Source organism: Cheilinus undulatus, linkage group 24, assembly GCF_018320785.1.
Source record: "Cheilinus undulatus linkage group 24, ASM1832078v1, whole genome shotgun sequence".
Classification (NCBI taxonomy): Eukaryota; Metazoa; Chordata; class Actinopteri; order Labriformes; family Labridae; genus Cheilinus; species Cheilinus undulatus.
Genome location: NC_054888.1, coordinates 3,819,926 through 3,844,369, shown reverse-complemented (window position 1 = coordinate 3,844,369; position 24,444 = coordinate 3,819,926). Strand labels below are relative to the sequence as shown.

Sequence of the window (24,444 nt, the reverse complement as noted above, 5' to 3'; positions counted from 1 at the left end):
GTCAGTGTAATGCACCGTGTCATATGTATGTTTGTGTTGTAGCTTCTCCTCTTCTGTCTCCTTATTTTATCTCACCATCATAGCGTTACATTTATCCTGTCCTATGCACCAAATCCTCCGATATTACATCATAAGAGCTCATGTTGTGACGGTTCACATCGTTCTGTGTCGTTGTACCTAAAATTCATGTTCAGTTATTTTTGTAATTAATGTTCATTTCATATACTGTAATGAAACGGCTCTATAGAAAAAGTCAGCGTGGGAATCTTGATCCCTCTTCTAGACCAGTGGTTTTGGGCCCCCTTTGGTAGTCATGAGACACCGAGAGTCCACATGCCTTAAAAAAAAAAAAAACAGCTAAAATTATTTTTTCAGTGATTTCAAATTGTATATTTTTTCTTTTTTTGGGATTAAAAAATATGCTTACAATTTGTTAAACATTATATAAAAACTTGTTCATTTAGTGAAATAAATGCTAATAAAGTAAAAAGTAAGTCTGCACACAGATAGTTTGGGGAGGGGTCCTCCTCAGTCCTGACTTATCGATGATATGAACGCATGGATGTCAGATCAGTAGCATTGGTGTTAGCGTCCCAGCTAGCAGTTCCCTCATTTTGGAGCTTAAAAGTGCGTCCAACTCTTACTGCATTTTGCCACTTTTTAACGACTTTTCCCACTCAATTTTGCCCCTACGTATGCCACTTATAAGGTTTTTGCACAATTTGGACCCATTTTTTCCTTACCACTCAACTGCCAAATTTTAACTCATTATAATCACTTTTCCCCAACAACTTTTGACAATTTTAACAACTCATTTTTGTCCATTTTAAACCCTTTCCACCATTTTTTTCTCCCCGTTTTTGCCACTTTCTGCCAATCTTTGCCTCTGCTGACCCACTATTGCCACTATAAACCCCTTTTCACCACTTTTTAATGCCCACTTTTGCCCGTTTTAACTAACCTTGCAAGGCAGATGGATACGCCCATTTCCTTGTTTTTCACTGGTGAATCCATCTTGTTAAGCTCCCTTCTGAACCATCAGCTAGGAGGGGCAGTACTTTCAGGCACGGCAGAGTCGTGACGTAAACAAGCAGCAGCAAGAGCTGGTGCAATTATGGAGGAAGAGATTAGCGTGGATGCTGCTAAAGCATAAGTTTTATCAGAACTTGACGACATTTCTTCATTAAAAGAAGAACAGCAGTGAGTTGTTTTCTTTTCAAAAACAACAAAAGTGGAGTACTTACATGTCTATAGATGCTATGTTTCGCGTTATTCCTCAGTAGCTGCACACACGCAGCTTGATAGCTGCTAAGTCCTGTGTTTTGTTGCTCTGATTGGCCCGTAGAGATGTGACAGACAGAACGTTCATCCAGTCACACTTTTTTTCGAAGCCTCTGCCTTTTCTCAAACGTTTCCTATTGAAGCTTTCCCAGATGGATGTGTGAAACGAATCCATCTGGTGTGTCAGGTTGCATTTTAACCGCATGCCGCTATTTGTTATGCACTTTTTTCCACATTAACACATTTCTGCCATTTTTTTGTCTCTTTTTTGCCACTTTTATCTAATTTTTTTCCACTTCTAACCCCTTTCTGTTGCTATCAAAATCCCATTTCACCACCCTTTCCACCAATTTCTGCCTTTTTTAACCCATTGTAATTCTGTTGTTAAGAAAAGGGATTTACATTTTTAAGAAGGCTTTTTACTACGGCACAAACAAATAAAAAAGACATTTGTTGTTTTGATAAGAGAGGTTGATTTTTTCAGTGAAATATAAAACGCGGTTTTCACAGCTTAACTTTATGATGGACCCCAGTTTGGCGGGGCCCCAAGTAACCCCCCCCATGGACGCCTCTGGCTGTGTTCAACCACCTTCAGGTACAGTGGAGGTCCCAGTCTCTGGCACCTTTATTTTTAGGGTTGTGGTCTAAAAGGTTGAGAACCCCTGTTCTAGAGAGTTCTCATATTTTTTGAGTACCCACGGCCATCTGGAGGTAAAAGTTGAAGGATTATTTAAAGAAAATGACTCCTTGTTGTTCCTGTTAGGCCCCTGACCAAACCTGCTCTGTTTGACGGGCTGGGAGTGAGAACTGGTAGACCCAGCCGCAGTGAACTCCAAGATTAATAAGCTTCCTCTGAGTCTGACCACAGACACTCATGAGAAAAGGGAACTTCCCTCCTCTGCATGTGTGTTGGTCTGGCATTAACTTTAAAGAGACTCTGGCCTTCTGTCGCTACCGTCTGCACTAGACATTAACTGATAAGCACTCACTCACAGGACAGAAACACTAACCTGAGAAACGCACACCGCTGCATGATGTCACCAGGTTCAGGACGAGGACGTGAACCCGCGTTGCATGCGAGGAAATAACAGTGTCGTCATGGTTGCTCTCCACCTCCAGAGTGGCAGAGAAGAAGCTCTTAAAGCGACCGCCTCCTCATAAGTCTGACCGCAAACCTGGATGAATTTCATCTCGCTGTTTCACCAGTTGCCATGGTGAGAGTGAGACTTGTTCTGTGTGTTTGTTTATGTGCATGTGTGCAAAAGCCACAGCAGTATTACAAGGAACATCATCTGGCAGTGAGGCTCAATGTCTAATTTAGGGAAAAGGGCTTCTGCTTGAAAAGCATCCATATGAGCGACATCTAGAATAAACATGAGAGTTAATGCAGCAGACCTCTGGCTTCAGGCTGTTATGTTAATGCAGACACTCAGTCTATCTAAACACATATTTCTCTGCCTACACATTGATGCTAGTGACATGCACAAATGATGGCGGCTCCGCCCCCTTATGGATGGCACATAAAATCCAAAATGAATGGCTGTTAATGGGAAAGGCCGGGTCTAAAATATTACAGCCATACAGTTTCACACAGGTTTTTAACTGGTTAGTAGGGAGTCAGGCTGAATGTCTGGCAAAAACTGGGGCTGAAATCTATGATGTATGGAAGCTTTAAGGGGACAAACATCTATACATATTTGATTTTACTTTGTACTGCTGTGAAAATCGATGATTATAGTTTGTTTACTCAAGATCTAGAGCAGTGATACTCAACGCATGGCTCTTGAGCCACATGTGGCTCTTTTACAGTGCTTAACAAATTTATTAGACCACCCTAACCCTAACCAAAGTAAGGTTTATGCCACAGCTGCCCTAAATTAACAGCATTGGCAATTACCAAAATCATTTTTTATGTTTCTGCAATGGTTAATACACCAATATGTAGAAGCTCTTTAACCCAAATGATATTTTTAATGCTAAAATATAATTATTATTGTTATCCATGACTTTTCCAATTTACTGATTTACAAAAACACCAAAAAAAATAGTAAAGCGCATAATTATTTCTTGATTAATATGTCAAATTATAGTTATTTACTTGCATTCCTGAACAGAAAAATTCATTTTAGTGGTTGAATGTTATGCTTGATTCATTTCTGACCTCTCAGAGAAGCCCAGTGAGCCGGCTCAAATTTGGGTGAATTCAGTTTGAAATCCCTCATTCCTGTTCAAAATGGTAAAACGTGGAGAGCTCACTGAAAATGAAAGAGTCCACATTAAAGCACTTCATGATGCTGGATGGTCTCTGAGACAAATATGACAGGTGGTCTTATACATTTGTTAAGTACCGAATGTCTTTATTTGAAATCTTTTTCCCCCAGAAAACCTTAAAAAAGCTCAACTTTGACCTCAGAATTTATCCATTGACCAGTTTGTTTCCCACTCTTGTACAATTGGCTGAAATTGTCTACCTTTATTTTTTTGTTTGTATATTTCCATTGCTCTTACTCGCAGTTTTTCCTCTTTTGCCACTTTTAATCTATTTTTACAGCTTTAAGCCCGAGGTTGCCACTTCTTTTGCCCCTTTTAGCCACTTTTTGTCTTTTTTGTCCTGCTTTTTGTTATTTGTTTTGCTCCTTCTCACCCATTTAGGCTGCCTTTTTCCCACTGAATGCCACTTTCTTTAAATTTTTGCCCATTGTAGTCTCTTTCCACTCATTTTTTGCCACATTTTTACCCTTTTTTCACCATTTCTACCACCTGTAACTAATTTTTTAATCAATTTTGCCACTTTTTCTCCCCATTTTTTCCAATTTTCACCCATTTTTTTGCTAGTTTTTGCCAGTTTTGCCACTTAAACCAATTTTTAGTCTCTTTTCACTCATTTTTTGCCACATTTTAACCATTTTTGGACCAATTTTACCACCTTTTACTGATTTTTTGTAATAAATGTTTTTGCCATTTTCCACCAGTCTTTGCCTCTTTTATCCTGCTTTTTACTATTTTGAAAATGTTCCCCCTTTTTGCCATTTTTGGCCCTTAATGCATATTTAAGCTGCCTTTTTTTTTTTTTTTTTTTTTTTTTTTTTTTACCATTTTTACCACTCGTAACTTTTAATTCAATTTTGCCACTTTTTCTCGCCCATTTTTTGCCACTTCTTAACCACTTTTGGACCATTTTACCACTTAACTTATTTTTATTGCCACTTTAACCCATTTTCACCACTTTGATTGTGGCTCTTGCAAAGGTATTTTTTTAATAGTTTGGCTCTTTGGTTGAGCAGGGCTGAGTAACACTGATCTAGACTTATTTATCTTGCTATCTTGGGATGGCAGAGCTTGTTCTCCCATGCAAATATTTTCTCTCTAGATCTTTATAAAACAATTAAAATATACACATTATCAAGGAGAGAGAGTAAAATGCATGAAAATGTAAGAATGCAGTGCTTCTGCAATGATGCCTTTTTTTTGTTTGGTTCCGACTCTTTGTTCAATCATCTTTCGTTCCATCTGAGGTCCAAACGAGACATTTTTTACATTTGAACTGTTGAAAACTTTTCTGCAGTTTGGCAGTAATTTCTCATTAATGGGGTGGTTCCTGAGGCGAACACCAGTTAAGAACTGCTGCTTTAATAGCTGTTAGGAGCCTGAATCTAATGGCCAGTAAGGAACTGGAGAAATCATATGCAATGCTTTACAATCACTACAATATTCACAGTGGAAGCAAACTTTACTAATCTGCTGCTCTGCTTCATCTTTTAAATAAAGTTTTTGCACTGCACTCAGCCATTTGGTTACTTAAGAAGCCTTCTGAGTCCAATCAGAGGCAACTGCCTCATAGAAATGAACTCAAACTAACGTTAGATCCATCTAGAAACAGAAGAGGCTGAGCTGTCTCCAGACAAACAGTTCTAATGTGCTGGCTTGTAGTTAATCGGTTATGCCCCTAATTTTGCAAACAGTATTACAATGAGTGCATTAAAAAACAAAAAACACCTCCTGTAAAGTGTGTGCTCATAAAAACTTAAACTTTTCCAGCGGTTCCCAACCTTTGTTTCTGTGGAACCCCAAGAAAAAGTCAAGCAGTCTGCAGCTAAACTGGCTCTGAGTTTTCACTTTTTCTTCCAACATGGCAACGACCCAAAACAGACTCTGCTCTGGGCTTTGACCTGGAATTTAATATCATAAATATTATGTGTAGCTGGAATCGTGTTGTCGTGGATATCACTATAAGCTGGATGTACAGTGTTCATCTCATTTGTACCTAAAGGAAACCACCAAGAGTATATAAAGTGTAAAGTTTGTCCATCGTTCAACATGCAGCTGGTTAGCTGCTTGCTAACTTGTAGTTGTTATGATCAACAGTGAGGGGGTTCATAGTAACGAGCTGAAAGGTGATAAAACACAGTCGGACCTGCTCTCATCTGTTTATCGAGTTTCCACCTGTGCTTGAATACAGAGGGGGGGAATGTAGTTCAGTTAGTCAGTCCTAGTCCATCTCAGCTAGACCAGGCTGCAACCCCCCAGAAGTAAAGGTGCCAGAGGCCGGGACCCCCCTCTGTACCTGAAGGTGGTTGAACACAGCCATGAATATTCTAGATAAGTCATGTGGAGACAAGGCCGTCCATTAAGGGGAGAGCTCTCTGGGGCCCAGCCAAGCTGGAGGACCATGGAAGTCAGGAAAATCAGGGTCCATTGTAAAGTTAAACTGTGATAACCATATTTTATATCTAACCTGAATAATAACCACTCTAATCAAAACAACAAATGTCTTTTTTATTCATTTGTGCTGTAGTATATACCCTTCTTAAAACTGTAAACCCCTTTCTTAAAACACAAAATTAGAATGGGTTTAAAATGGCAGAAATTGGTGAAAAAGAGGAGAAATGGATTTTAAAAGTAGCAGAAAGGGGTTAGAAGTGTCAAAATTTTGATTAAGGTGGCAAAACGAAGCCAAAAATGAGCAGAAATGGATTAGCCCTTAGATGCGTAAGTGGGTCTAAAATGACCCGGGCTGGGGGGGCTCCTTTTCTTGCAATATCTTTATATTTAAAAGTTGTTATCAATTCATATTCCAGCTATCCCTCAAAAACATGTTATTGATCTCATACCATTTAGATTTTTTTAATTGACTTTTTATAGATTTTACCCCACTCCTCATAAAAGGGTCAGAAATGACCCGCATTCATTTCCTATGGAATTACATGGGAACCTTTGATTCTTATCAACTGTGGCTGTCAGGAACATATATTTTGTGGACCACACAGGCTATATCATAGGTGACAGCCCTTAAGAAGATTATTTTACACAGCCAGATCTGGTACATGTAACTATTATCTTCCTCTTTTACCAGAGAAATGTGTGTGCGGTGTGACATTCATGACTAGTGAGTAAAAGATTATTATCTTATTATCATGTATCAACAAATGAACATAAGCTAACTAACTTTCTAAAATGTTAAAAATGTTAGTAAGTGAAAAATAACAAGATTTCACACATGAAATCATTCTTAAGGCTTCTGGCGATCCCCTCTCAGTGTCCCACGACCCGGGTCCTGACCCCCCTCTGTTGAGAGCCACAGAGCTAGGCTATATTACTGCTAATGTCATCTCAAGGATTCCTGTCATCTTAATGGAGGCATGGTCACTCTAACACTGAATGATGTCTGACTGCTTTCATCTTTGCTCTCTTCCTCTTTCCTTCCTGTTTCACCCTCAGAAGATGTACACCTGGTCCAACACACAGAGAAGGTCTTCCACCTGAGTCCCAGCGTCTTGCTGAGACTAATACCCCTTTACCTCCCATCATGTATCTCTTTGCATAATGTCCCCAAACACACATACACATGCTGCCATGTAAAGATGGAGCGTTCACTTCCTGTCATCATATTAAACCTGCATACATGACTGCCAGCATGAACACACACACACACTCGTAGCCTCAGTCCTGGTTCTGATGTGCGCTCCCTCCCGCTCAGAGACATTACAGAAACATGCTAATGATCTCTGCTAATGCTCCTCTGCTACACTGACATTCAGAATGAGCTTGCAATGCTAAACAGCAGCAGACTGATCCCTGCATGGAGTCATTTAGCCTCTTTATGGCTATGTGTGTGTATGATATTAAATTCTCTGTAGTAGCGATCAAACGTGTCTTTGTTTGAGTTTGCCAAACCTGTGATCGCTTATGTACACACGTGCATGTCAGTTATTGTACATACGGCCCCCTGTGTGTATTTGACCATCATCCTGGTGAGTGTATGGAAAGCCGTAGGGGTGAACGGCGTGTTTGACCGCTGAAATGTCCGTTGAGTAAACAGCCTGTGTTTGTATGTGAACCCAGATTACAGATAATTGAAACTGTATGCTCTCTCTCTCCCCCTCTGCCTGCAGGGACGGCCCGTTTAAACTGTCTTTTATTGTTCTAACCAGAGATCATGTTTCATCTTATGCAACTATATTTTAGCAACACATCTGCACCTCTGCATGCTACATTTTCACACCAAATGGGACGATTGCCTCCCTGCAGTTCTGTCAGCAAACTTTTATTAGTCATGAAAAGGAAATAAATAGAAGATGTGATGGTGTTGAACCCAGAGTTTTTACATTTTCTGACTTATAACTGTCTTATAGGAGCAAAAAGTTTTGGCTTTGTCTGCTGTGAAAATGGCCTTTGTGGTATTAACATCAACATATGTAAATTAATCTCCAACCTTATTACCAAATCCAACCTCAAGAAATCTGGTATGATTTCAGTCCAGCTAAGACGAGTTCCTGTATTTTAAAGTCCACTTTCACACAGACTAATACATTAAATTGGCTTTTTCTAACTGCATGTAAACTCATTAAGAGCTAAACATCTGTTGGGACTATTATCACGAGGGTGGTGGGGTAGTTACTTCAAGCCCAGGGGGGACAAAGAGAGAGCTTTCTGGGGCCCAGTCACACGAGGGACCCAGGGAGGTCAGCAAACACATGATCCATTGTGAAGTTCAGCGACAATAACAACATTATACTTTTAACCTAAACACTCACTTATCATTACAAAAATCTACATTTCATTGTTGCTTCAGTAAGACTGAGCTGTTTCTAAAAGTAAAACACCCTTTTCTAAAACTGGTAAAAGCACATTTGATTTTTGTGGATATCAACATGTCGATGTTTCTAAACTAATTTTAGATGATACCAGTAGCAGTAGCAACATTCTGTATCTATCCCTGACTTTATAGTAAAATCACGCCGATTCTCCTGGGCAGAGAGAGGCTGAGTGAAGCAGAGCTGAGAGAGAAGTAGGCAGTCTGGTAGTTGGTCTATGTTTAACTTCATTCAAATGTTCAGGCCTCATGGTAGCCTCCCCTGAGTGTGTGGAGCTCCAGGCACCTATACCTGATGTTACAGATGTATCATTTTTCTGATATATGATTTACACTGCTTATACGTACAGCTGCTGTATTGATAATTGAATATCTACTGATGTAATGCTGAAAATATTGTGCCTCCCTGGTTAACAATGTTCATGGGTGAGTTTAATTTGATTGTTTAGGTAGTTATATCAGACTTCATGGCCATGCCACAGCATGCACAAAACTTTGCAAACTTTCCAGGGAACTGTTGAACACAACAATAACTTGTTAAGATCCTGTTCACCAACAAAAGGTGGCAAAAGGTGGCTAACACCAATGCTGCTGATCCAACACACATGCATTAATGATAAAATCACATCTGATGGTCCATTCTGTGGGCTGATCAGGAGCCCAGATATTTCTGTGAGCAGCTCTGGGTCATAAAGCTCTCTGTGGCTTTCTGTCTAAGGCGGTGTTCCTCAACCCTGCTCAACCAGAGAGCCAAATTGTTGAAAAATACCTTTGCAAGAGCCACAATCAAAGTGGTAAAGTAAAAACAGCTTGAAGTAGGAATAACAAGAAGTTAAAGATGGCAAAAATGGTCAAAAGGCCACAAAAATGGGTGAAAAGAGGTAAAAATGGGAAGGAAAAGTGGAAAAGGTGTTGAAGTAGCACAAAATAGGGGAGAAGTGAGAAAAAGAATGAGTTAAAGGTGACATTGAATGGTCCAAATGTGGCAGAAAAAAGAGTGAAAATTGACTAAAATGGGCAAAAAGCAGTAAAGAGTGGCAAAATTGGTAAAAAAAAAAAAAAATAGATAACAAGTGGTATTTAATGTCAAAAGGTAGCTGAAATTGGCAAAAAATGTCAAGAAAATGGTGAAAAAGGGCAAAAATGGGATAAAGTGGCAAAAAGAAGTGGCTGAAATTGGCAAAAATAGAAAAAAATGTGTTATTTACTGACAAATGGTAGCTAAAATGGGTGAAAATGGGGAGAAAAATGGTGGAAAGTGGCAAAAATGGGATAAAAGTTGCAAATAAAGTGTCAAAATTGAAAAAGTAGAAAAAAAGTGGTAATTAACGGCAAAAGATAGCTTAAATGGGTGAGAAGAGGCAGAAATTTGAGAGAAAAGGGCAAAAAAGGAATAAAGTGGCAAAAAGAAGTGGCAAAAGCAGGCAAAAAACGATGTAAAAAGTGGTATTTAACGGCAAAAGGTAGCTTAAATGGGCAAAAATTTGTCAAGAAAATAGTGGAAAAGGCAAAAATGGGATAGAAGTGGCAAAAAGAAGTGGCTGAAATTGGCAAAAACTAGGAAAAATATGGTATTTAATGACAAATGGTAGCTTAAATGGGTGAAAATTGGGAGAAAAAATGGTGAAAAGGGGCAAAAATGGAATAAAAGTGGCAACAAATGGGTAAAACGTTGCAAAAAAGTGTCAAAATGGGCAAAAAGTAGGAAAAATGTGGTATTTAATGGCAACAGGTAGCTTAGAAGTGGCAAAAAATGGGGAAAAGGGGCAATAAAATTTCCCTTTTTAAGGTTTCCTGGGGGAATAATATTTAAAATTAAGATATAAAAGAGCCATATGTTTACCACTGGTCTGAGGTGATCTACTACAGCAGTTTAACTTTTATAAATTAATTTAGTTTCAGGTCTAAAAAGACAGAATTAACCATCAAATGGACTGCATGTTTTTTCCAAAATACTTTTACTTGTTTTGGTAAATTGTAGTAAAGTTCTCAGGAATATAAATTCAATCAGGTTAAACACAAAATCATATTGCATTTTTTAAAGATTACTTTGGGGGCTTTTTGCCTTTGTTAGATAGGGCAGCTGAAAAAATGTTTAGAGGCACCAAACAGTGCCAGGTTTAGAATTTGACCCTGTGTCAGGTGCGTTGAGGACTGAAGGGGTGCTTGTAACTGAGCTAAACTGCCCACTGACCAGTCTAAAGTTGAGGAAACACTCACAGTGGGTAAACGATGCTAAGATGTTTTGCAGTGTGGCCAACGTCAGCAGTCCTTCAGTCTTCTTTGCAGGGTAACATTCCTGAACTGAATGTTGTTACTCAGTGCTTCACTTGTGTAGTCAGAACCTACACAGCCTACGTACAACTTCATCCCTTTTTCTGACTGTGCTGCCTGATGAGATGCTATTGGTGCTAGACGTCCGTTGTTGTCTACATGAGGTTAAAGAGTTTTATGGCAGAAAGACAGGGGCTCTAGTGGTTACTAGTGGTGTTCGGCAGTGTTAGCATTTGATCAGGACTGAAGGCCTGAACTGATAATAATTACTACAACTGATGAGTAATTCTGGTGCCACACCAGTGAAAATCTCTGGTGTTCAGGAGTGTTTATGCCCATACTGTTCATACAGTTCCCGACTCGTCCATTTCATTACCCTCTGTGCCCCACATTGAAACATCTGCATTCACTCATTAGTCCAGATCTTTCCTGTAATTTGTCACCCATCTGTAAGTAATCGCGCAGAGCAGGAGGTGACAGAACAGAAGTTTCTCCTGCTGAGAACAAGCTGAGTAAACTGTCTGTGACTGTCCTACTCCCTCACCACATGATGGCCTTAATCCACAGCTGTTTGCCAACAGAAAGACAATGAAGAAGAAGAAGGCACCGGGCTGCTGTCCTTCTGTGTTTGTGTACAGAGACATACCCGAAAGCATTCCTGCATCAAGGACTTCTGAAGTGACTGGCCTGAGTGTGTGTGGCTCTAATCAATCACCTCCTGGAGTTTTTGGTGATATTTCAGACAGCCATGTCATTTTTCCTGGCTGTGTTTGCATGAAGCATACACAGACATGTTCTCTGGAGGGGAACGCTGCTTACATGTGTTTACATTACCACATGATTTCTCCCTCTCTTGTTTTTCCTTTACATTCAAACCACCAGGCTTCAAACCGACACCGACATGCTTTAAATACTTTATATACATCCTCTGAGTTGAATAACCACTGGTTTGAAATATTACTGAAGTTAAAAATAAAGCATGCAGACATGTGTGGTCTCCAGCCACAGCCTTTTAGAGCCTTGAAAAGTCTGCAAACATCTCATTTAACACATTTTCTTTGCCATTAAATCTTTTCCTGAGTGACTTCCAGTGAGGGAGGTTTGACTTTTCTTCCTTAACTGCAGCGTATTTTAACTCCTGAGTCAATGTTGGCTGTTTTTAGAGTAAACACGAGGCCTGGTTCATAGACTGCAGGAACGAAGTGGGCATAGCCTTTTGGTTTCACAAGAAAAGTCAGAGAAGAAGTGTCTTAAATGTGACTTATTTTGAATTCAAAGCTAGGGGCTACATAACTGGTTGCAAAAACAGGTCTAGTTGTATAGAAAGCTATGAGAAATTACTGTACTTTGTGTCTGTCTTAATGCAATGTCTAGTTAAAGGTCACCAGCAGTACACTGATATTCTCTGGTGAATTTAGAGTCAAATAGAAGATAAAGAATGTTTTAGGCATGTCCACCTCTAAAGGTCTGTTCTGTGATGTTTGTCGTCAAGAGTAGGGAAGAAGCAATGCATATCCAACCGATCCTACAGGTATGGTTACCTGCAACTCGGTTGTACTAAGTAGTTCCTGCAATGCTCCCCAATCCCTGTGTATCCTTTGCAGCTTTTCACATAAAAGAAATGATATTTCTAACATTTCAACTAAGCACAATTGAGCTTTGAACACATTTCCATTAAAGGAAGTTTTGAGCATGAGCCTTGTGATTCTCGTAAATTCTCCTCTCATGTGACGCTGCTGTGAGGAAGATGGATGCTAAAAACCTGTTGCGTGTTGGTTATGACAGTTCTGATCACATCTACAGTGGTTGCCTTGATCATTTTGAACAAAATCTTTTTCTAACTGGCAGAATCCAGGCTGTTCAGTCAGAGGGGGGTCACGTCAGAGGTACTACAAATCCACAAAGGAGTACCTCAAGGTTCAGTTTTGGGTCCACTTTTATTTACTAATTTATTTACATCAATTGCCTTGGACAGAATGTTCCAAATGGGTCAGTGTACTTTCTGGCAGATTCATTTCCTGGTTGAAACCAGACTGGAAAAACAGGAGAAACTCGTTTTTCCGTTTTTGACAAAAAATGGAAAAAACGGGAAAAAACAAGCTGCTATTCCGTTTTTCTGTTCTTGACCAAAAATGGAAAAATGAGCTGTTTTTCCATCTTTTCATTTTGGTCACAACAACGGAAAAACGAAAAAACATTTTAATAAACAGGGTTCAATTTGAGTTTTTTCAATTCCATTATTTTGTTTTCTTCATTTAATGGAATTCTTGAGGAAAAGAAAGTCATGTGACCACTGGGAAAGGTGAGCTTTTAACTGTTCAAACTCATCTGCACATGTCAGTAATGCATACTCTGATATATAGGCTGTAAATACCAGCAGACATTTGCATATGTGCTTCAACTAATAATCAGCCTCTTATGTTATTGTAATCTTTGCAGACATAATAATGTTTAAGGTGTCTGGAAAGTTTTGAAAACAGGTTCAAGGGTGCAGAAACTTTCAGAAAGCGTCTATGTTCAATACTGCCAACCCATAGTTCCTTTGGAAACAGAGACTTTTTTGCACATGTGCATCATGGTTCAACTCAACAGAGGGTGGATTACAGCAACAGTTTGTTTGTATTGTGCTGATTGTAGTATTACCTCTATTTTTATTCTTTGTGACTATTGTCTGGGAAATGTGCTGTATAAATGAATGTAAGTTTCTCACTTTCATTTGCAGTAGCAGCTCCATCTCATCTTCGTCCACGCACACGTTCATGCATTAGCCATTTTTTGTATGTTTGCACCTCCCCACTCTGTACAGGGGGGTAAATGTGTGCATGCATGTGTTGTTTCATTACACAGTCACTCCACAGACTCCTGGCTTGGCATGCATACTAAAGTTCTTTTAGTCATTTTTTGCAGATGCATGTGCAGGACGGATGTTAAAATGTTAGAACTTTTCTGTGGATAAAAAAAGAGAAAATGGTTATGTTTTCAGTGGACTGTTTTCATGTGAAAATGGCTGAAGAGATAAGAAAACATTAAATCGTTGCAGTGACATTAGGTACAAACTTCTCTTCTTCTTCCTGTGTCCCCTCAGATGGCGCCTAGAGGAGCTGAATCTCGCCCCGTGAGAGGCTATGATGACGTGGACCGGCAGTACGCCACACAGCCCAGGTGAGACCCCCCTGTCTTCCTCCTCAGAGCAGGAAATGAAGGGAAAACTTCTCTTCATGCCCCTCCCTCCCTTTGTGTCTCCCCCACTTATACACACTCTCTCACACACACAGAGCAGAGACTAATCCTCTTTGGAGCTTATAATTAAATCTGGAGTGTTTGCCTTGGGAGTGTCTACTCATCCCAGGAATAGGAGCGTTCAACTCTCCGGAGAGCGGGGCACAGGCAGGAGGATCTCACACAGACACTGAGGAGGCTTATGAAGGATGTATAACCTCCAGTGTGTGCTTAATGCAACTGCACTCTCTCCTTTTCTTTATTTAAACATCGCCTTGTCAAATTAGACTCACATGTACACAAATAGCTCTGCTTTTCTCCATACAAGTGTTCTCCACAGCACACATGCATCACAGCTGAATATTACCCCCCTGTATTACCTGCAGTGTTAGCAAACCAACGGCTAAGTGGAGCGAGGAGTGGCGAGAGGGAAGGAGAGGGGTGGAAAAGTGAGAAAAAGAGAACAGTCATTTCACGGGTTATTGCCCCTCCTGATATGACAGGCACCACAGAGTGCGCACATCATGAGGGCTCAGGCGGGAGGAGAGAGAAAGAAGGAGGGCCATGATGGAGCAGCAGAGGGACGGAGAGTTTAGTGGACTGTAACTGTGGAGACAAACCCAAATGGAGACAAACAGACGGAGGGAGACTTTCAGGACCTTTGACGGCTCAGACAAAACTAAACTTGGGCACAGAAACACAAAGGAAAGAAGAGTTAGGACCATTGAAACTTTCTCTCAGATATAATAAAAGCAAGGCCAAAAACTGAGATCCTTCCAACCCAGTAAAGCAACGTTCATATGAAAGTGATTTCCTTTAAAACAGGTATCAAACCACGTAAAATGACAGAGTGGAGTCAGTAGATGCTGAGGTGCATAGTGCGCAGAGGTCACCAACTTTCTGCAGAGTCAATTGCTACAGACCTCCAAACTTCATGTGGCCTTCATATTAGCTCAAGAACATTGGTAGAGAGCTTCATGGGTTTCCATGGCCGAGCAGCTGCATCCAAGCCATACATCACCAAGTGCAATGCAAAGCATCAGATGCAGTGGTGTAAAACTCGCCGCCACTGGACTCTAGAGCAGTGGAGATGCGTTCTCTGGAGTGACGAATCATGCTTCTCCATCTGGCAATCTGGTGGACGAGTCTGGGTTTGGCGGTTGCCAGGAGAACGGTACTTGTCTGACTGCATTGTGCCAAGTGTAAAGTTTGGTGGAGGGGGGATTATGGTATGGGCTTGTTTTTCAGGAGCTGGGCTTGGCCCCTTAGTTCCAGTCAAAGGAACTCTGAATGCTTCAGCATACCAAGAGATTTTGGACAATTCCATGCTCCTAACTTTGTGGGAACAGTTTGGGGATGGCCCCTTCCTGTTCCAACATGACTGTGCACCAGTGCACAAAGCAAGGTACATAAAAACATGGATGAGAGACTTTGGTGGGGATGAACTTGACTGGCCTGCACAGAGTCCTGACCTCAACCCGATAGAACACCTTTGGGATGAATTAGAGCGGAGACTGAGAGCCATACCTTCTCGTCCAACATCAGTGAGTGACCTCACAAATGCACTTCTGGGAGAATGGTCAAAAATCCCCATAAACACACTCCTAAACCTTGTGGAAAGCCTTCCCAGAAGAGCTGAAGCTGTTATAGCTGCAAAGGGTGAACCAATGTCATATTAAACCCTATGGATTAAGAATAGGATGTCACTTAAGTTCATGCGAGTCAAGGCAGGTGAGCGAATACTTTTGGCAATATAGTGTACCTATTAGGATCAAGATATTAAGATACATGTCTTTGCCTGGAGCCTCCTACCTTTTCCCTGTCCCTGGCCTGGATGACAACGGTTTCAACAGGTAAAAGAAAACCAGAAACTTTTTAAAAATAAATGTCAAGTCAGCTAGTTCTTGGAAACATTTGGATCTATCGCCATCAGTGCTGAAGATCATGTGGTAATGATGTTGAAAAAACATTTAAAGACTTAAACTTTACAGCCTGAGTTTCTTTTAAATGCAGCACTCTTTGAATAATTAAATTTACACTGTATAGACAAAAGTATTCAGCCCCCCGACCATTCCACCAGCAGGGACTGTAAAAAAATTGCATCTTTATCCATGTACTTAAATATGGAGTTGACCCCTGTTGTAGCTATAACAGCCTCAACTCTCCTTGGAAGGCCTTCCACAAAAGTTTGGAGAGTTTCTGTGGGAATGTGTGCCCATTCATTCTTTAGAGCATTTAGGCTCTGATGTTGGATGAGAAAGCCTGACCCACAGTCTCTGTTCCAGTTCATCATAAAGGTGCTAGATGGGGTTGAGGTCAGGGTTCTGTGAAGGCCCAGTCAAGTTCTTCCACACTGAACTCATCTAAACATGTCTTTATAGTCCTTCTTTGTGCACAGGGTCACAGTCATGTTGGGATAGAGAAGGACCTTCTCCAAATTGTTGCCACAAAGTTGGAAGCATAGCATTGTCCAATAAAAACGAAGCATTAAGATTGGCCTTCACTGGAGATAAGGGGCCCAGCCCAAACCCTGAAAAACAGCCCATAGCATCATCCCTCCTCCACCAAACTTCACAGTTAGCATAATACACTCAGAGAGGTAACATCGTTTGGCATTCACCAAACCCAGACTTACTTATCTGACCACAAGGCAGAACAGTTTCCATTGCTCCACAGCCCAGTGTCAGCTCCATCTGGCAGCTGCTCAGCCATGAAAACCCCTTCATGAAGCACCCGCTGCAGTTTTAGTGTTTACATTAATGCCAGTGGAAGTTCAGAACTCTTCACTATAGAATCAGCAGAGTGATGGTGACCTGTTACTGCCATGAGCCTTCACAGTCATTGACCTCGCTCTGTGATTTTGTGTGGTTTTATGCTTCATGTCTGAGTTGCTGTTGTTCCTAAACTCTTCCACTCTCTAATACAGTTGATGATGGAATGTCCAGCAGGGATGAAACTTCACAAACCGTAGTAAATACAGCTGCTGTAATCATGGACATAACATTAAACATCCTTTAGCCCAAAAAAGAGTTTGAAAAAATGTATTTTTTGATGTCAAACAGTTTTTAAGGAAACAGAATCTGTATCATTTTAAATCTTTATCAGGTCAGACCGGGAAAATTCAGGACCCCTCTGGTCTCAATCACTACAAGGGCAAAAAACTGTTACAGAGAACATTTTTACAGATTAAACCACAGAATTCTGTCCTCAAAGTACACAAGATTGCTGCATTGTACTTTATGATATTCAAAATTTCAGTTATTATATTTTAATTTTACAAATATTTACAGTAGAAACTAAATTGGGGTGGAATAACCGTTTATTAATCAAGGACAAAACTTAAATTGATCGTGATTTTTGCCATAATCGCCCAGCCCTACATGCAGCTATTCTTAAAAGACCATCATGGAAGTCTACTTCCTTAGTCCAGGGGTTCTCAACCTTTTCAGCCCGCGACCCCAAAATAAAGGGACCCCACCTGTACCTGAAGGTGGTTGAACACAGCCGTGCACAATTAAGAATAGTCATGTGCAGACAAGGCCGGCCATAAGGGGGTAAAGGGGAGAGCTTTCTGGAGCCCAGCTAAATGGGGGGCCCATGGAGGTCAGCAACATCATGACTCATTGTAAAGTTAAGCTGTGATATCCATATTTTATATTTAACCTGAGTAATAACCACTCTTATCCATGAAACACTTACCTGTTTTTAATCATCTGTGTAGTAAAAAGCTTTCTTAAAAATGTAAATCCCCTTTGTTAAAAAAAGAATTAAAATAGAGTAAAAATTTCCTAAAAGGGCTAATAATGGCAAAAAATGGTGTAAAGGTGGTGAAATTGGATTTTAAAAGTAGTAGAAATGGGTTAGAAGTGGCAAACATTAGATAAGTATGGCAAAAATAACAAAAAGAAAAAAACAGCAAAAGTGGGCTAAATAGTGGTGAAAGGGAGTTAAGAAGATGCTGAAATGGCTTTAAACTGGCAAAAATGGGTGGGAAGTTTGGTTTGGCAGAACAGTGTCAACTGAGAAAGAAAAAACAGGCAGGTATTGGCATAAATTGTTGAAACTGGCAAAAATGGGCATATCAGATAGTGAGATGTGGCTAAATTGGGCAAGAGTGACAATAATGGGTCACCGGGCAACATGAGGCTTTAGTGGCAAGAATTGGTTTAGAAGTGGCAAAAAGAGAGAAAAAAGTGGTGGAAAGGGCTTAAAATGAACAAAAATAGGTGTTAAATAGCACAAATATGTTAACATTGGTGGGAAAAAATGATGAAAAGGGGTTAACATTTGGCAACATTGGTGAAAAATGACAACAGTGTAATTTAAAAAATATTCTTAGTATTTTTTAGGGCTTCTGGAGACCACCTCTCAGTGTCCCAGGACCCCCAAAGTTGAGAACCACTGCCTTAATCCAACAACGGCAGTCTCCAGTAAGAAGTGTTTTACAGGGTAGCTTGTGGGTGCAGGCAGCAGAAAAAACACCGGCCTAAAACCCCCAAATGCTGTAATTATTTTTGTTTTTGAATGTAGTAATCTTAAATCATGATGGGCATGATTTCCCCATTTTTCTGAAATCTATCCACCAAATAATTATTTGCAAAGCTAATCACCAAATCAGAGTTAATAAGATATGATTATCAGTTTAAAGTATTATCAGTCATTTTAAAAAGAAGGTTTTTATTAACAGTAAAACACATCCAGTTCTGTTTGATGATGATAAAAGAAAGAGAATCTCACATTTCTCCTAAAATGCCTCAGAGAGCAGTTTTAGGTCTAACAGGGAGCGCTAGCATGAGTTGTTATTGCTGAAAGGTTTTAAATTGAAAAGATAAGGTAGCAGCCATATTTTATCAAGCGTGAGGATAATAAATATGGTTGGAATCATGTTTATTACCTCCAGAAATGTTCTCATTGTTATTTAACTGTTGTTTATCTCCTCTTTGAAGTATTTTTAGGCCTAAAACCCATCGGATATCTAGTGTTTGAAATGCATATGGTACAGTTTTCATGCTGCAGGGGACACTTCCTCAGCAGAAGAGCCAGATCCAGTGTGAACACCACTCAAACTCATCTGTTTTGTGTTCTTGGTTTTGATGTTCCTGTAAAGATAAATCACAACTCCTGAGTCCCCTCCGACACCCCCATCAACATAAATACAGCAGCAGCAGCAGGGAAAAGAAGAAGAGGGAGGGGAGGGAAATATATTCCCAGAATGTTTTTTTTTCTTTTTCACAGGAGGGAAAAACAGGAGAAAAAGAGAGAGCAGACACAGCGGTGAATTGAATGCATTTTTCAAAGTGGAGCTGAACTTTGTGCAAAATCCCCCCGGGGGCCGCCATTATTGAAAGCCATTTCCTCTCAAAATGAGTGCGGCTCCACCATTGGCCTGGCTCTCATTAGCATACATTTGGCCTGCCTTTGTGTGGAGCCGGCTGGGGCTGCAGCTGGAGGGGTGGGAGTGAAGGAGGTGATTGTGAGTGTGTGTGTGTGTGTGTGTGTGTGGATGGAGCAGGAGATGTAGCAAAGCACCTCACAGATGGGAGCATATGGAGAGAGAGAGTGGTGGAGAGGTAAGAGTCAGGAGGATGGGAGTGAAATCGAGACAGAATTGAGGCTTTCAGGCAGACATTTGAATATTTCACTCTCAGTCTTGTGTTACTACAGTAACTGGCAATATGGCCGTGCACGTTCAAGCTCTTCTTTCTGGAGACGGCTTTTAAAATGTTGTTTACCAAATCTTTGAGTAGTTTCACCTTACTTTTCCCTCCTATAGGTGTGTGTTACTTTACTATCTTTGAGCTTCAATAGGAAATTCTTTTGTTTTTTTAACCCACATCATATTATTTTACATATTTGAGCTCTTAAATGACTCTACTGTAAAATCTGGGATATAAGTCATAGTGGTGATAAAGACACAGTTTGCTTTTTTGCTCTCCAAGAGGTGAAACAAGGTATAAACTGTCTTCTAGTTAGGACAGTCTGACGATTTCCATTCTTTTTAGCAAAAACCATAGCATGCTGTCTGCATAGCTCTCTAAGTAGCATCTGTTTTAACCATCTAGCTAGCGGTACATGGGTGGTTAAGCTCCCAGTACGTGGTAACAGTGACTACGGTATGCGTACAGTAAGAAAAGTCAATGTATTGTGTTAGTCCAACTTTAAAGGAACCTGTAAAATGCATGTAAACATGCTAATCTGGCATACAAAAAGCTAAAACATGGGATTGCAACAAAAGTTAACTAAGAAAGGCGAATCAGTAAAAAAAAAAAATAGTGAAAAAAAACGTTAAAAAGTTGCAAAAATGGGCTAAGAAAGGCTAAATGGACAAAAAATGGGCAAAAAATGTTTAAAAAGCAGTTAAAATAGGCAAAAATAGACAAAGAGAGGCAGAAAGGAATAAATTGTATAAAATGGGATAACAGCAAAAATGAGCTAAGAAAGGTAAATGGGGGCAAATGGTAACGAAAACGTTAAAAAAGCAGCAACAGTAGGTTTAGTGGCAAAAATGGGTTAAAGGGGATAAAAAATGGGAAAGCAGCAAAAAAAATGGGCTAAGAGAGGCTAAAAGGGGCAGAAATGGCAAAAAACGGTGAAAAGCAGTTAAAAAATGGCAAAGATAGGCAAAGAGAGGCAAAAATGGGTTAAAAATGGCAAAATAGGAGAAGAGCAAAAAGTGGGCTAAGAAAGGCAAATAGGGAAAAATGGTGAAAAGCAATTAAAAGTGTCAAAAAAAACTAAGGCAAAAATGGATTAAAATGTATGAAATAGGTTAGCGGCAAAAAAAACAGCTAAGAAAGGTAAATGGGGGCAAATGGTAGAAATGGCTAACAAAAAAAAAAAGCAGCAACATTAGTTTTGAAGTGGCAAAAATTGGTTAAGGGGACAAAATGGGAAGGTAGCAAAAACTGGGCAAGGGGCAAAAATGGCAGAAATTGGTGAAAAGCAGTTAAAAATAGGCAAAGAGAGTCGAAAAATGGGTTAAAAGTGGCAAAGTAGGATAAGAGCAAAAAAATAGGCTAAGAAAGGCAAATGGGGAAAAATGGTGAAAAGCAGTTAAAAAGTGTCGAAATAGGCAAAGAGTGGTGAAAATTAGTTAAAATGGGAGAAAAATAGGATGCCTGCAACAAAGGGCTAAGAAAGGCTTAAAGAGACAAAAATCACCAGAAAAAAATGTATTTTTGTGTACTAACACACCTGGATAATGCGGTTGAAGATCGGTTTCTTTTTGCATGCTCATACCTCCGTCCAGGTCCAAGTGGTGTTAAGCTGGGACGGGGCAGTAGTCAGGTTATTTATCCCAGTTCAGCTTCAACTGTAGCTCGACTTAACTGTGAATGTAAATAACAGATTGATAGTTGTATAGTACAGACCCACAGCCTGCCAGTTGCACCATCTACTTCCTCTGGATACTTTCTGTCTTTACTGAGGGAGAAAAGCTGTTAAAAAGTGCTTCAGACAGCCTGGTATGCAAATAAGTAGCCTAGCATATTTTTTTAGACTTATTTTGGGGCATTTTATATTTTTTATATAGATAGGAGAGTTGACAGTCAGAAATAATAGAGTATAAAGTGCATAAAGTATCTGCCTGAAATTTACAGTGAGTGGGGGTTAATTTTCAGTCCTTGAGCTCTTGTGCAGTGTTGATGGCTTTATGAAAATGGCTCTGCTATGTCAACACGTGATATTGGCATTGGTAAAGGATTCAGGCAACATTTTAAACAAAGAAAACAGGTGTCAAAAGTCCATCTTGTACACTGAATTTTATTAACCTGACATGCCAGATGGATTTGTTTCACACATCCATCTGGAAAACCACTCACAGCGTTTGGAAAAGGGCAGAGCCTTTGAAAAAAAACTGATTGGATAAACGTTCTGTCTGTCAAATCTTTACGGGGAAATCAGAGCAACAAAACACGTGACGTAGTCGCTACCGAGGAATAAAACGGCTCTGGTAAACTCTGTAGAGAACTGCATAACGTGAACCATGGCAACTGTAGACATGTCAGAACACGACTTTGTCATTTTTGAAGAGAAAAAACTCACTGCTGTTCTTTGTTCTTCTGTTAATGAAGAAATGTTAAGTTCTGATAAAACTGGCACTTTAGCAGCATCCATGCTGAGCTCTTCTGCCATAATTCCACTGGCCTCTTGTTGCTGCTTGTTTACGTCACGACTCCACCATCCTCTCACTTTCTAACCGGGCCAAACGGTTCAGATGGGAGCTTTGCAAGATAGATTTGCCAGTGAGAAACACAGAAATGGGCATACCCATCTGCTTTGCAAGGTTAGAATTTTATGACAAGTTAATCAAAAAAGTTTAGTAATTGCTTCCGTACATTTCCTAAACCTGCAGCCACCAAACAGTCTGATTTAACTGTGAATCAGGAACAGGCACACACTCACTGTAAGAGCTTGTTTTTACTGTGGATAAGCTTATATTCTTAATTAAAAATTTCTGGCAGCTTTTTAGAAGTGTTTCCTACAGAGACACAGTTTTATGGAAGAAAAATTAAACTTTATTTCCAGATATTGCCTGCTTGTTGCCATTTTCAAAGCTGCCAAACTCCAAATTTTACCCTGGAGTTGTAGGTCCTTGATTACAATGATAGGAAGGTTTAAAAGATGTGATTTTAAGCAGTGACTTTGGTGTTTTAACCTTTTAAAGTCCCTGCAGTGGACAAGAATCATTTTCTACTAAATGCTTGAAAGGGTTTTCTAAAACACTGCACAGGATTTCATCTGTAACTGAAATGTCTCAGCCTCTGAGACCGAAAGAGAGACATAATAAACAACGTTTAAATGCTTAAACCAGTGTTACTCAACCCTGCTCAAGCAAAGAGACAAAATGTTGAAAAATACCTTTGAAAGAGCCATAATCTAAGTGTTGAAAAGTGGCAAAAACAGCTTAAAGTATCAATAAAAATAGGTTAAAAGTGGCAAAAATGCCCAAAAAGCAGCAAAAAATGGGGGAAAGAGGCAAAAATGGTTAAAAAAAAGTGGGAAAATGGTCAGAAAGTAGCAAAAATGGGTGAGAAGTTACACAAAAATGAGTGAAAAGTGACAAAAATGGGCAAAAAGCAGTCAAGAGTGGCAAAAACGGGCAAAAAAAAAATAGGAAACAAGTGGTATGCAATCGCAAAGGGTAGCTTAAATGGGCAAGAATTGGCAAAAAATGGGGGATAAAAAAGTGGCCAAAAGAAGAGGCAAAAATTGGAAAAAAAGGAAACAAGTGGTATTTAATGGGAAAGGGTAGCTTAAATGGATGAAAACCAGCATAAAATGGGAAAAAGTCAAAAATGGGATAAAAGTGGCAAATATTGGGAAAAGGTGTCAAAAAGACATTGCAAAAATGGGCAAAAAATATGATAGAAGGGTTTTTTAATGGCAAAAAGGTAGCTTAAATTGGTGAACAGTGGCAAAAATTGTGAAAGTTTCAATTTTTTTAAAGTTTTCTCAGGGAATAATATTAAGAATTAAGACAAAAAAGCCACAAATAATCAAATAAGAAGAGCCACCTGTGAGTATCACTGGCTTAAACTCTCGGCTTTAACTGTAGATAACTACCTCTGCCCTTCAACTTGGTAAACATTTTTAAAATCCCATCAATCTCAACAAAATCATTGACATCTCCATCCTCTTCAAGCATGTCTGTTGTCCACTTAGCCGTGACTAGCAGGTCTGCAGTCAAATCATAATCTGGATTATTGTCAAAAATGTTGTTCTTGTCTAACTCTAATTACAGTTCCGTCGGCTTTCTGCGGCTCAGGAGGCTACAAACAAAAACAAAATCCCCTCCACCTTCCTGATTATATTTAAGAGAGTTACTGTGGCGTATCGGTGTCATTAAAATCAGATAATTGTCCAAAATCAGCTGCTGCCACATCCAGTCTAAATGGTCTAAATAAGTCAGGAAGTCTCATACACTGCCACCTACTGATATTTTAACATCCTGGTAAACCTAGAAAACCTAGCAAAAATACATGGACTGGAAGCATTTTGACACTGTAGCTTTATTAGTTTGTTTGAAATGACTGGATATCTCTAACAGGAAGTCATTCTAAGTTTGCAGCCGATCATCAACATGGCGTCAGCTCAACAAACAGCAGCTATTTAGGCACAAACCAACAGAGAACTGAAAACTGAAGTGGCAAATCTAAACACGCTTTCTCTGATTGAAAGTCCAGGGAACAATAACAGTTCCACAAACCAAACAGGAATCCAAAATAGTAACACAAAAACTTCAAATGTACCAATTAGTAAACTAAAAATGTGGTTTTATCTTCCTATTCATGAGCAAGTCTTTACAAATACCCCACAATAGAACAGTGCACAAATTCAGGTGGTAAAAATGGCATTTAGAAATGAAATATTTAGCTTTTATGTCAAAATTAATGCATGAAAAGATAAAATGGTGATCCAAACAAAGTGGATGATCTCAGCAAATGATCAGGTGGCTTCTCACTGACAAAGATTGTTTTATGTTTGGGTTTCAGATACTTCTAGAAAGAATCTCGGCTTTTTAATGGCAACCACTTTTTCATTGTGTGAACCCTGATGGATTACACTGCTTCCCTATT

At 39.7% G+C, this 24,444-nt stretch overlaps 1 protein-coding gene across 2 annotated transcripts in view; it reads left to right on the top strand.

Moving 5' to 3' along the window:
- Positions 1-24,444, top strand: part of pard3ba (par-3 family cell polarity regulator beta a) — a 364,154-nt gene that overhangs the window by 317,573 nt on the left and 22,137 nt on the right. For both annotated transcript variants that reach the window (XM_041781937.1, XM_041781936.1), the window contains one exon: positions 13,734-13,810. In XM_041781937.1, coding sequence (XP_041637871.1) covers positions 13,734-13,810 — 77 coding nt within the window. The remainder of the gene's footprint in view (positions 1-13,733; positions 13,811-24,444) is intronic.